Below are 13,237 nucleotides of genomic sequence, written 5' to 3' on the forward strand. Positions count from 1 at the left end.
AAGGAGCGAGCTTGCGTGCACTCTCATCTTATTTCCCTATTCAGCTTAAGGAAGTTTACAATTAAATTTCATGAGAGTTAAGTCAAATCTCATGAGATCACAGTAAAAGAGTTCCTGACCTCAGCACTGTTGATTCTGATTGGCTGCTGTTCATTTCTTTATTTTTTTTAAAAAAAATTTTTTACCTGCAGCTGGGAGCAGCTGCGTATAACTTTTTACACAGAACTTACTCTGCTGAGGAAATTGTGAGGTAAAATATCTTCCTTTTTTTTACATAGAAATGCTCAGGTGATATTTTCCTGTCAGCTTTTTACAGTTATACTGCATCAGTTTCAAATGATCTAGCATATGAGTATTATGTCCCTTTAACTTTGATCCCTTGCTATTGTGCATTCAAATGCATCTTAACATGCTATAGAAATAAATAAAAAAAAACTGCACCTGAACAAAATGTTTTGTGATTGATCAACTTTGCATGGTCACATTATCTGACAAAAACCTTTTTAGAGTACCCCCTCATAGAAATCTGTTATCTGACATGGGTACTGCAGCACGCACGATACTACTGCTTGTTAAGGACCAGCCGTATAATAGGTCCTGGTGGGACCATGTGACCCAAGCAGCACTTAGCAGGGGCAGCACATGGTGGAGAATACGGTTGTTTAAATTATAGCGCTTCGGAATCTGTTGGTGCTCTACAAATAACCAATAATAATAATAATAATATAAAAGTGCTTGAGTTACTTGTATAAACCTATGTATCTAGGTTGCCTTTAAGATGCAGTGCAACGGTTGGTTTTAGACTGTAGTAGAAAGAGAGTTGGGGGGTTATTTTATTCTTGGACCCAAAGAGCACATTACCAGCGCAATTCCTCGAGCTGACCCTGTGCTCTCATGATAAATATTAAACATCCACTTGTAATAGAAGCTCAAACATGAAAGTGGTACTGAAGCACAATATACTTGGATTTCTCCTATTTCCACCGTCGGTTGTAATGTCAAAGCAAAGCAGAAATATAATTTATGCAGTCTGCTAACTCCTTATCCACTTATATAAACCTGTTATCTCTCTATTGTTTTATTATTTCTTCTTTTATTTTCTCCTTTCATTTATATATCTAAATAAGGTGTTGTCATTATTTTTTACTTACTGTGCAAATTAATTGATTAGTCTTTCTTTATTGCTAACATGGTCTCCTTTGTTATTAAACCTAACTGCAATGCTGTCTTACCAAAGCCTATTAATTCCCCCAATGTGATCCTTTCCCATATTCAAACTCGCATACAATACCTAAGCACCTCAAACATTTACTTTCATTAAAAAAACAACAACAACAACTAAACCAACAGACTTCTTAATGTAAGCATCGCAGAAGAATAATCAGCAAACAACAAATGTATGCAGGCACCAATCAGCAGCTAGCGGCACTATGCTCCCCTGTGGAGAAAAGCGCGGCTAATTTTTCTTGTATCGCTAATATACGGCAGAAGAGACGCAGTAGCAGGCTGCATTCACCTCGAGAAGTGAAGTTAATTTGTTTTTTATTCACCACTATATTTTTTTGTTTTTTCTGTAGCTTGGTTTTCTATTTTCTATAACCAATCAGCAGCTAGCTCCCACTAGTGTAGGATATGTGCCTATTCTTTTTCAACAAGGGATAACAAGAGAATGTAGCACATTTGAAAATAGAAGTAAATTTAAAAGTGTCTTAAAATGACATGTTCTGTCTGAATCATGCAAGTTTAATTTTGACTTTCCTATCCCTTTAAGCAACAGGTATCTCTGCATCATCATTCTCATCACAGCATTTAAAGGAACACTAAATTCAAAGCTAAACTTTCATGATTCAACTGATGTAATTAAAAAAAACTAATAAACTTCTATTATCAAATCATACATATACTGTTTATATATTTACTTCTGAGACACCACACCAGCTCCTGATATGATTGAATTTACTGTTGAATGGACAGTGAGGTTTGAATATAATATGTTAAATTATGTGTAATAAAACAATTTTGCAGTATATTATTATTTATTTTGTCACATTTTTCTGAAGTTTAATTCTGAAAATTAAGAGTTTTCCAATTCTGACAACCGGACAAGCACATTGCAAACGTTACAAGCCTAAACCTGCTGCATATCTTTTACTGACTTACTTCAGCAGAGACGATCAGATAGCAAAATAATATTTATTTTAGTCATATAATGACTGTGGCTAGTCTTTTCTAGTTCAGTAAACAGTCTGTATTGACTCCTCCAAATAGGGTAAGAGGAAGGTAGACTATTGAAAAACATTTGCAGCAAACAAGATGTTAATGCATTCAAAACATATTCAAACTCACCTGCTTTGTTAATTCCTTTCAAGGTTGCAAAAAAAATTGTAATTACAAGATATTTATTGTCACTTTAGAATATAATTTACCCTCTATTAATCATTTTAAGATTATATATATAACAGCATTTTATTTTTGCTAATTTCTTTTATTTATAGATGCATTAGATTTGTTCCTGTTGTTTCTTAAAATAATATTTGACTTTAGTATGTGTGTATCATTAAATCAAAACACACATTGCATCTTTTCTTGTATATTTTTATGTACCTTTACAAATTGTCATAATATTCTATAATATTTTGTAAGTCCTGTTCTTAGAATCAGTTGTCAAAGTATCCAGAAGATCAAATTGAAAGCTCCCCCTGATTGAGACCAGGTGGCTAATGTTAATGGTCTTGCATGTTTCCAAACGTGCCTAATACAGGGTGGAAACTGATGTTCTATAACAATGGCTCATTTAACCTAGTCTCAACTATGTTTTCCTAGGTAAATATTGGAAATCAGTGGAAGTATATAAGGAAACTCAGTGCAATTCCCTGGCTGATATCCAAGACCGAGAGACAGCTGAGACAGAAGCAGTGTCTGCCATGGCCTCACTATCGGTGGATCCAGTGAATGACAGCATGTACGTATCATTGTGCAACATAAACTGATTACTACATTTACAATAAATACATTGTAAAATATTTTTTCTGTTAAATATTGGGGGAATAAACTCAAAATGATAGTCCACATAAAAATACCCCCCCCCCCCAACAACAATTTTGCAATGTTCTGTGTCTATTAATTTTGCCCACTTTTTCTGTAATTTATATCTATTTTTTGATTTTCCACCAGAGAGTCTTGAGAGCATCTTGCAGGATGAAAGGGACAAAGTGCACGGGTGCTTTTTGTGTGTGCACCTTTTATTGCATATAACTATGTGTTTAAACCCTGCAAGTAATGCACTACTGGGACCTAGTTGAATATATCTTGTTAAACAATGACAAGATTTGTATGTGCATAGCCACCAATTACCAGCTAGCTCCCAGTAGTGCATTGCGGCTCCTGAGCCTACCATGGTTTGCTTTTCAATAAATGACAACAAGAAAAGTAAATTCAATAATAGTAGTAAAATGAAAATGATCTTAAAGGTATATGAAACCCGAACATTTTATTTTGTGATTCAGACAGAGCATAACATTCCCCCCCCCCCCAATTTTCTTCTATTACCAAATTAACTTTGTTCCCATGGTATTCTTTGTTGAAGATATACATAGGTAGGCGTCTGGAGCACTACATGACAGGAAATAGTGCTGCCATCTATTGTTCTTCAAAATGGGTAACATTCTTGCAAAACTGCTGCCATATAGTGCTCCAGACATGTGCGTGCTCCTGAGCTTACCACCCTGCTTTTTAACAAAAGATACCAAGAGAATTAACTAAATATGATAATAAAAGTAAATTAGAAAGTTGTTTAAAATTGCATACTCTATTTGAATCATAAAAAGACAACTTTAAGGTTGCATGCTCTATAATAAATCAAGAAAATTCAATTTTGACTTAAATGTCCCTTTAGTGACTCTAATTCTAGAGCAATCTACAAAATATTTTTTGATCAATACAGAAGAACATTTTATAGATTTTCATAATTGGCTGCATCAAAGGAGATAAGATAAATAAAGTCTAGGGTTTCCATGGGGTCTTAAGTGTAAAACAATCTAAAATGTGCTTTAAAAATGGTTTAAAGACATTTATTTGGCATGGAGATATATTTATCCAGTGCTGATATTCACTATGTATAAATAAAATCATACTTTAATATCATTAACATATTTAGAATGCTGAAATAAATTCACTATATATATATATATATATACTGTATGTGTGTGTGTGTATATATATATACTGTATGTGTGTGTGTGTATATATATATACTGTATGTGTGTGTGTGTATATATATATACTGTATGTGTGTGTGTGTATATATATATACTGTATGTGTGTGTGTATATATATATACTGTATGTGTGTGTGTGTATATATATATACTGTATGTGTGTGTGTGTATATATATATACTGTATGTGTGTGTGTGTATATATATATACTGTATGTGTGTGTATGTATATATATATACTGTATGTGTGTGTGTGTATATATATATACTGTGTGTGTGTGTATATATATATACTGTATGTGTGTGTGTGTATATATATATACTGTATGTGTGTGTGTGTATATATATATATACTGTATGTGTGTGTGTGTATATATATATACTGTATGTGTGTGTGTGTATATATATATACTGTATGTGTGTGTGTGTGTATATATATATACTGTATGTGTGTATATATATATATATATATATATATATATATATATATATATATATATATATATATATATATATATATATATATATATAAAAATTTATTTTCTTTTTTTTTTCTTTTCTTTAATGGAAGCATAAAACATTGTGCAACTCTCTCGATCCAACAGTGCCATAAAATGCTACGGGGCAAACAACATACACAATATTTCTCATTATGAAATACATATGAAAATGTCTAAACAAAGAAGGGTAATAGTAATGAACTAGGGAAAGTACATAAAATCAAAGCAGCAGAGAAAAACCATATGACAAATAAAGTAAGCGTCGCTAGAGTGAAAAAATATGGGAGAAATCAGCAAACTTAATAGTGTGCTAAGGAGGTGTGAGACATTTTCTTCAATACAGTTCAAGATCATGATTATAAACTAATAGTAGTTTGTAACCCAGATGAACAGCTTTATGTTCCACAATACAACAGTAAGGATACCTATGGTATAATAATTTCTATGAGCAGATGGGAAACTCTACCATATTTCTTGCATATATAGCTGCTGTATGTGCTAAGCTGGGTGCAAAGCTTTAGGCTGTACTTTAGTGACTGTAGCAAACACTTAATCAACGGTACCAAATCTTTTAGGCCTGTTTTCCAAGTAATGTGTATGTTAACTTTCATGATTAGAAAAAAATTGAAATGAAGTGATTAACCTTATCAGAAAACAAGAAAGGAGAAAATGGAAAACATTGCAACAGATTGCAAAATTGGGCAGTGTGTCCCAGATTGTCCCAATGTACCTGAATGGATTTCCTGTGCCTTGTCCCAGTGTGTAAATGACGAGAACTAACTTTACTTGCCACAAAATCAGCTACAGTTACTTCTGCAATCTAGCATGGGTCGGTGTTGCATATCACAGTTTACATTCCCAGTGACAGCAGGAAGGGGTAGTTCACTTGCTCTGTACCTTCTCAAGGATAGCTGGCATGAAGCTGCTGGAGGAGGGTAGAATGAGTCAGATCCACTGTTTGTTGGGAGCCTTAGCTTGCTTTTACTGCCCAGCAGGGGGACAGCGCTGGGGTAGTCCTTAGTAGCTTTGGTGATAGTGGTGATCAATGCCTGTCTTCTGCTATATAGGGACCGTCTGTGCTAGATGCAATATGTGCAGAACTGTGGTAGTTCTATATATACTTATATGTTATAGCAGGATTTTACAAGTTGCATAGCCACAGCTCATAATACCGAGTTCCTGGCTACTAAATGTATAATTTGTTATACAGGGAGTGCAGAATTATTAGGCAAGTTGTATTTTTGAGGATTAATTTTATTATTGAACAACAACCATGTTCTCAATGAACCCAAAAAACTCATTAATATCAAAGCTGAATAGTTTTGGAAGTAGTTTTTAGTTTGTTTTTAGTTATAGCTATTTTAGGGGGATATCTGTGTGTGCAGGTGACTATTACTGTGCATAATTATTAGGCAACTTAACAAAAAACAAATATATACCCATTTCAATTATTTATTTTTACCAGTGAAACCAATATAACATCTCAACATTCACAAATATACATTTCTGACATTCAAAAACAAAACAAAAACAAATCAGTGACCAATATAGCCACCTTTCTTTGCAAGGACACTCAAAAGCCTGCCATCCATGGATTCTGTCAGTGTTTTGATCTGTTCACCATCAACATTGCGTGCAGCAGCAACCACAGCCTCCCAGACACTGTTCAGAGAGGTGTACTGTTTTCCCTCCTTGTAAATCTCACATTTGATGATGGACCACAGGTTCTCAATGGGGTTCAGATCAGGTGAACAAGGAGGCCATGTCATTAGATTTTCTTCTTTTATACCCTTTCTTGCCAGCCACGCTGTGGAGTACTTGGACACGTGTGATGGAGCATTGTCCTGCATGAAAATCATGTTTTTCTTGAAGGATGCAGACTTCTTCCTGTACCACTGCTTGAAGAAGGTGTCTTCCAGAAACTGGCAGTAGGACTGGGAGTTGAGCTTGACTCCATCCTCAACCCGAAAAGGCCCCACAAGCTCATCTTTGATGATACCAGTACTCCACCTCCACCTTGCTGGCGTCTGAGTCGGACTGGAGCTCTCTGCCCTTTACCAATCCAGCCACGGGCCCATCCATCTGGCCCATCAAGACTCACTCTCATTTCATCAGTCCATAAAACCTTAGAAAAATCAGTCTTGAGATATTTCTTGGCCCAGTCTTGACATTTCAGCTTGTGTGTCTTGTTCAGTGGTGGTCGTCTTTCAGCCTTTCTTACCTTGGCCATGTCTCTGAGTATTGCACACCTTGTGCTTTTGGGCACTCCAGTGATGTTGCAGTTCTGAAATATGGCCAAACTGGTGGCAAGTGGCATCTTGGCAGCTGCAGGCTTGACTTTTCTCAGTTCATGGGCAGTTATTTTGCGCCTTGGTTTTTCCACACGCTTCTTGCGACCCTGTTGACTATTTTGAATGAAACGCTTGATTGTTCGATGATCACGCTTCAGAAGCTTTGCAATTTTAAGAGTGCTGCAACCCTCTGCAAGATATCTCACTATTTTTTACTTTTCTGAGCCTGTCAAGTCCTTCTTTTGACCCATTTTGCCAAAGGAAAGGAAGTTGCCTAATAATTATGCACACCTGATATAGGGTGTTGATGTCATTAGACCACACCCCTTCTCATTACAGAGATGCACATCACCTAATATGCTTAATTGGTAGTAGGCTTTCGAGCCTATACAGCTTGGAGTAAGACAACATGCATAAAGAGGATGATGTGGTCAAAATACTAATTTGCCTAATAATTCTGCACTCCCTGTATATGTAAATGTACATTTGTTTTCTGGCTTGTAAAGTTGTCTATGTAGCTCCTAAATATTCTGACTGCATCCTACACATGTCATTCTGACTGCATCTCACATGCCATTCTGACTGCATCCTACATGTAATTTACCATTTTCAAGTTATACGGAGTATGACGTATAGCAATCTATGTGCAAAACCATAAACATGAGTAAGTGAGATAAGTTAAGTGAGTGTTAATATCTCAGTATCTTTAACTTAAATCAAATATAGCAACCGATGATAACTGGAACCAATGATGCCACTGAAAGGATATTTTCCCTCATGAATAGCATATTGGCAGTGACAAAGTCAACTTAGTGTGGACTGTTGGCACGCTGAAGGCATTGTTAGTGACTAAGGTAACCCTGTTTTTATATTTTTTAAGATGCTTCTTGTGAAGAAAGAGCTTCTTAGGAATATTCACAGCTCTGAAAAATACAGCAGATCTTTATTTTAAAGTAATGAAAACAGCAGTTTTATCTTAGCAATAGTTTTTACTATTGGTTTGCATTGCAGGTAAACTATTATCAGATGCCTGTATAAATCAAAAACTTTCAACAGTTTTTTAACACCTACACAACATTTATGAGGTGTCTCAAATTTTGGTCTCTGGTGTCTTGAATTGGGGTCCAGGAAATCTGGTCACCTTTGTTAACAGATGAATACCTAGATTGCAAAACAATACACATTCTGCTAACAAACTGAAATGCTTTTTAAAAATGTGTATTGCATGCAGACCTTTTGCATTGTAGTGTGCAATTTCTAGTAGATATTGGGCACCATTTATCAAGCTGCAAATGCAGCTTTGGATAGATAAAGGTACATGAAACCCAACATTTTCCTTTCAAAATTCAGGTAGACCATACAATTTTAAACAACTTTTCAATTTGCTTCCATTACCAAATTTGCTGCATTATCTTGGTATCCTTTGTTAAAGGAGCAACATTGCACTACTGGGTGGTAGCTGAACACAGTGAACACATATGGAGCTTGAGGTCCCGTGTTTCTGGCAAGTCTTCAGACTCGCCAGAAACAGCAGTTATGAAGCAGCGGTCTAAAGACCGCTGCTCCATAACCCTGTCCGCCTTCTCTGATGAGGCGGACAGAGATCGCCACAATTCAACCGATCGAGTACGATCGGGTTAATTGACACCCCCTTGCTGGCGGACAATTGGCCGCAAATCTGCAGGGGGTGGCGTTGCACCAGCATGCTGATAATTCGGCCTCAGTGTGTGAGCCTATGTGCAGCCACCAACAAGCAGCTAGTTCTCAGTAGTGCATTGCTTCGCTTGAGCCTACCTGGATATGCTTTTAACAAAAAAAATCAAGAGAATGAAGCAAATTAGATAAAAGAAGTAAATTGGTTGTTTAAACACTGAATGTTCTATCTGAATTTTGAAATAAAAATGTTTGGTTTCATGTCCCTTTAAAAAGCAGTGCTCTCCACCACCTCTGAACTAGTGGTTTAAAATGACACCAGACTAGTCTGATTGGGATGATTGGGTAGCTTTCTACAAGCGACCCCTTGTGCAATCATTAATGTCCCTTTAAATTCTTTGATTAATTTGAAATATGTACAATATGTATGTAAATGTTACTGTTTTTATATATATATATATACATACTAATATCATTTATATAGGATATCAAAAAGCAAGCTGATCTCTCTCAGTTTATAAGATGTAGATATTCAAAGGAGCAAATTACTGTAATTTGTAAGCATGTAAGCTTAGAAGCATGTGCAGTGAAAATATCCACTATTTCTAAATTGTTGCATTTGCAGGAATAAATGCACTTACAACACAAGACATTATATTTAGATCGTACATACCCGGTGAAGCTTTTTGTGAATATAATCATGTTGGGAAAGTAAAAAAAAAAATATTTTGAAGATTGGGACAAACTGACTGATCCATAAACTGACACACTGACCAAAAGATTAAGGGGCTGATTTAACAAGTTCCGAATGACCCCTCACCCACCTGTTTCCACGCAAGCCTTTAGGCTCACCGGAAACAGCAGTTAAGAAGCAGCGGTCTTAAGACCACTGCTTCTTAACTAGTCCGCCGCCTCTGAGGTGGCGGACAACAATTAACCTGATCGGATACAATTGGGTTAATTAACACCCCGAATCTGCAGGGGCGGCATTGCACAATTAGTTCACCAGAACTGCTTGTGCAATGTTAAATGCTCACAATGTATACTGTCAGCATTCAGCGATGTCTGGCAGAAATAATCCAGTACAGCAGATCATGTCCGTCCGACTGTTGATAAATCAGCCCCTAAGTGACAGCCTGATTGACTGACTACCAGACCCAATATCTGTGGGTGGTGAAATAACTAATTATTTATGCAGAATTATTTATAAAAGAAAACTTCTGCAGTCAATATCAAGTAGGGTAGTAGCCTGATGGTTATTTTCCTGACCTGTAATGCTGTGTTGGGAAGGAGCCCTGCCAAAGGCACTTAGAAAATAAAGATTGTCATGTACTGTATCAGTCAGACATATTAAAATGCCCTAAATTTGGGGGGGCGTGTCCGAGCATCGACCAAGATGGCTGCTATTTTGTCACGGTCCTTAGATAGGAGTTGATAGACCTGCTGTTTATCCCTACTAAGAGCTACAAATTTCAATCTGTTTATAAGAAGTATGATATAGACCACCTATAGAACATATCTAAGGGATTTTCATACGTTTCTGACGATTGGCAGACCTGAAGTGAGAAGGTATGCAGCAGAGGCCTGGGAACGGCTTACACCTTTCTCTACCCCCCATTACTTTGACAAGTCAGATAGACCAGCCAGTTGTGCTGAAGTGTCCTATAAGATGGAGCCTGCGGATTCAACTTTGCTAGAGATACTAGACTGTCTATTTAACAAGCATTTTTCACGGCTTGAACAAAGTCTTCTAGAAGCATGGGAGGAGACCGACATTCTGGATAAAAGGGAGAGATACTTGCGACACCATAGGAAACCCCTCATGGAACCTACAAGAGGCTAGTCCTACCGGAGACAGCGAGGAAGCGGTGAAGAGATATACTGGACTAACGGATCCACATCATGGCGATGTGGAGAAGTTGAGCTTGCATCCTCTGTTAGGTGTTGAGGCATTGATAAGAGCCTAAAACGCAGCTGATGCGTCGCCAGCGGAGAGGAAAGGGTTAACAAATGGAGGTCCTAGAATGGAGAGGAAGGGAATCGGGCTGATGTGGCTCAGAAGAGAGAGAAATCAACTTGGGGTGCTGAGAGGAGATTTGTTGAGACAGTCTACACACAGCAATCAGCATTGGATAAACTGGTATCTAGGGCGGTTTGATAACAGGATTGTAAACGCACTCAGGCTTTTTAGAGCTGGAATAGGATAAGTGTGTTATAAGGACTGCTTTATAATTTTCAGCATTTAGTTATGACTTATAATCCAGTAGAAGCATTTTAAATGGACAGCTATATAATTCTCTACATTTAGATATTATTTGTGGCCCAATAGCGACACTCTCTATACTCGGATATATATGTTTTATGGCTCCAAATGACTGGTTCTTATAGAGATTTATACACTTATATTTAGTTCTAGTAGATCTTAGTCCCTATTTTTTAAATCTCAGATAGTGTGCCAATCATTTCGTTAATTTATGTCTATACCTATGATATTGTTAAACTGTTTGTAATTACTCAGCAAGGACAGCCACATAACACGTTAAGATATTTTTCCAGGAAAGATGCTTGATCAGTTTTGTTTAAGGGTAGATGGAATCTGATATCACTGTGTTAATGCTTATACATATTTGACTCCATTATATTCTATGACCCCTTTCACACCATTGTCCGCCTAGGCCTCAGTGACGTGCTGCCAGCGGCCGGGGTGGCCCGTTTATAGTATCCTAATATTGTGTTTATATATTTTGGCCTTTCATATTAATATCATACTAGGTGAATATATGTGTAGATGTTTAGTGGCTTATATTCCTGGGGATCTAGGTATATATGTGTGGTGGTATATGTACACATGTTTTGAATTAGTGCACTCAAAATTCATATGTTGATGATATGAGATTGCACTAATTGTGTTCAAGGTATCCTGTTTCATGAGATAGCAAAACATTTTTTTAATAGTTTTAAATTCTTGGATGGACTATTAAGACCTTATACGATACCTTCGATTTATGCAGAGTTTATATATTACGTGAGACCTCTCCCTAGGAACTTTGGGCAAAAGACCAACTCGCAATACCGTATAACTCTCCAAGGCACCTTGCTTTAGAATGCTAATTTTTCAAATCCTCTCCATTTTCCCCCCTCCTGATTACTCCCCACATATTGTTGATACTGATATTAAATAGTCTCATATAGTCTAGACATTTATACTGTTCTTCAAATGTTTACCTAATTAAGATATAATTGTAAGCTTCAGTGCAGTGAGAGAGAACTACACAATATCCTACGTTTATATGATTACTTATTTCTTTTTGACTAGGATCCATAGTACTCCTATTTCATTTTATTTTATTTGTGCAAATTTAGATACAAGGGCTTAAATATGGCCCTATATGTTGCATACTTGATAAGCTTATAAATAGACAATTATAGATACCAGGGCTGAATACATGATCACAACTACACATTATATAAAACAAGAAAAGCGAGGTTGTATGTTGAGACCCAAGAGTAGCCTCATTCTGACCATTATTGCCTTCTGTATTTTTTCTTTTTTTTTTCTTTCCTTTCTACTTTGTTACACTGCAGGGTCCAAAAGTGGCCCTATGTGTCATTTAGAGGGCATAGAGTTATCTTCCGGCAAGCTTTTTATTTACTTATAATCTTCAATATCTTCATATGACTAAGATATGTTTATCCAGTATGACTTGCAGTCTATCTAATGTTGGCAAGAACTGTATGTTTTGATTATACTGTTGTTTATTTTATGTTTGTATGCCGGAATTGAACCTCAATAAAAATAAAAATAAAATAAATAAATAAATAAAAAAATAAAAAATGTCCTAAATTTCTAACAAATTCTCCAAAGTTCTATGTGTTGTGTAACAGTTTATAATAGCTAACTTCTTATTAATATACCATTGGTTCAAATTGACAGTAATCCTCTGCAACCAAGGTGTTAAGCAAATGATGTGTTACTACACATATGTGTAAAATAAATAAATAAATAGGCAATTATATGGAAAAAAAACTACTATTCATTCAAGACAAAGGCATAAGAATAAGGAAATTCCTGGTTTTACGGTCTTGTGTAAAGAAAATTTAAAACTTGTGTTTCCCCAAAATAACCTTTTGAATGAAGAGTAAAACTGTGGAATTCTTTTGAAAAAAAAAAGTCCTGATTAAGGATGTTTAGTAAATTAAGGTACTCTTTTACAATTAAATATATGTCATGTGTTATTAATCGACTTTACCATTGATGAAACCATGGATACTAGCATATGTCATTAAATGAATGAAGTTAAAGGGACAGTCTACTTGAAACGTTTATTGTTTAAAAAGATAGATAATCCCTTTAGTACCCATTCCCCAGTTTTGCATAACCAACACAGTTATATTAATACATTTTACTTCTGTGATTACCTTGTATCTTAGCCTCTGCAGACTGATCCCTTATATCAGTTCTTTTAACAGACTTGCATTTTAGCCGATCAGGGCTGACTCATAAATATCTCCACAGGAGTGAGCACAATGGTATCTATATGGCACACATGAACTAGCACGGTCTTACTATGAAAAAAA

General features: G+C 36.1%; 1 protein-coding gene across 1 annotated transcript in view; it reads left to right on the top strand.

Moving 5' to 3' along the window:
* The window catches only part of HDAC9 (histone deacetylase 9), a 2,434,493-nt gene extending 2,431,470 nt beyond the window's left edge, over window positions 1-3,023 (top strand). The window contains exon 27 of the mRNA XM_053714127.1: window positions 2,824-3,023. Within this exon, the coding sequence (XP_053570102.1) occupies window positions 2,824-2,990 (167 nt within the window). The 3' untranslated portion in view covers window positions 2,991-3,023. The remainder of the gene's footprint in view (window positions 1-2,823) is intronic.
* Window positions 3,024-13,237: the final 10,214 nt, after the last annotated feature.

Source organism: Bombina bombina, chromosome 5 (assembly GCF_027579735.1).
Source record: "Bombina bombina isolate aBomBom1 chromosome 5, aBomBom1.pri, whole genome shotgun sequence".
Lineage (NCBI taxonomy): Eukaryota > Metazoa > Chordata > Amphibia > Anura > Bombinatoridae > Bombina > Bombina bombina.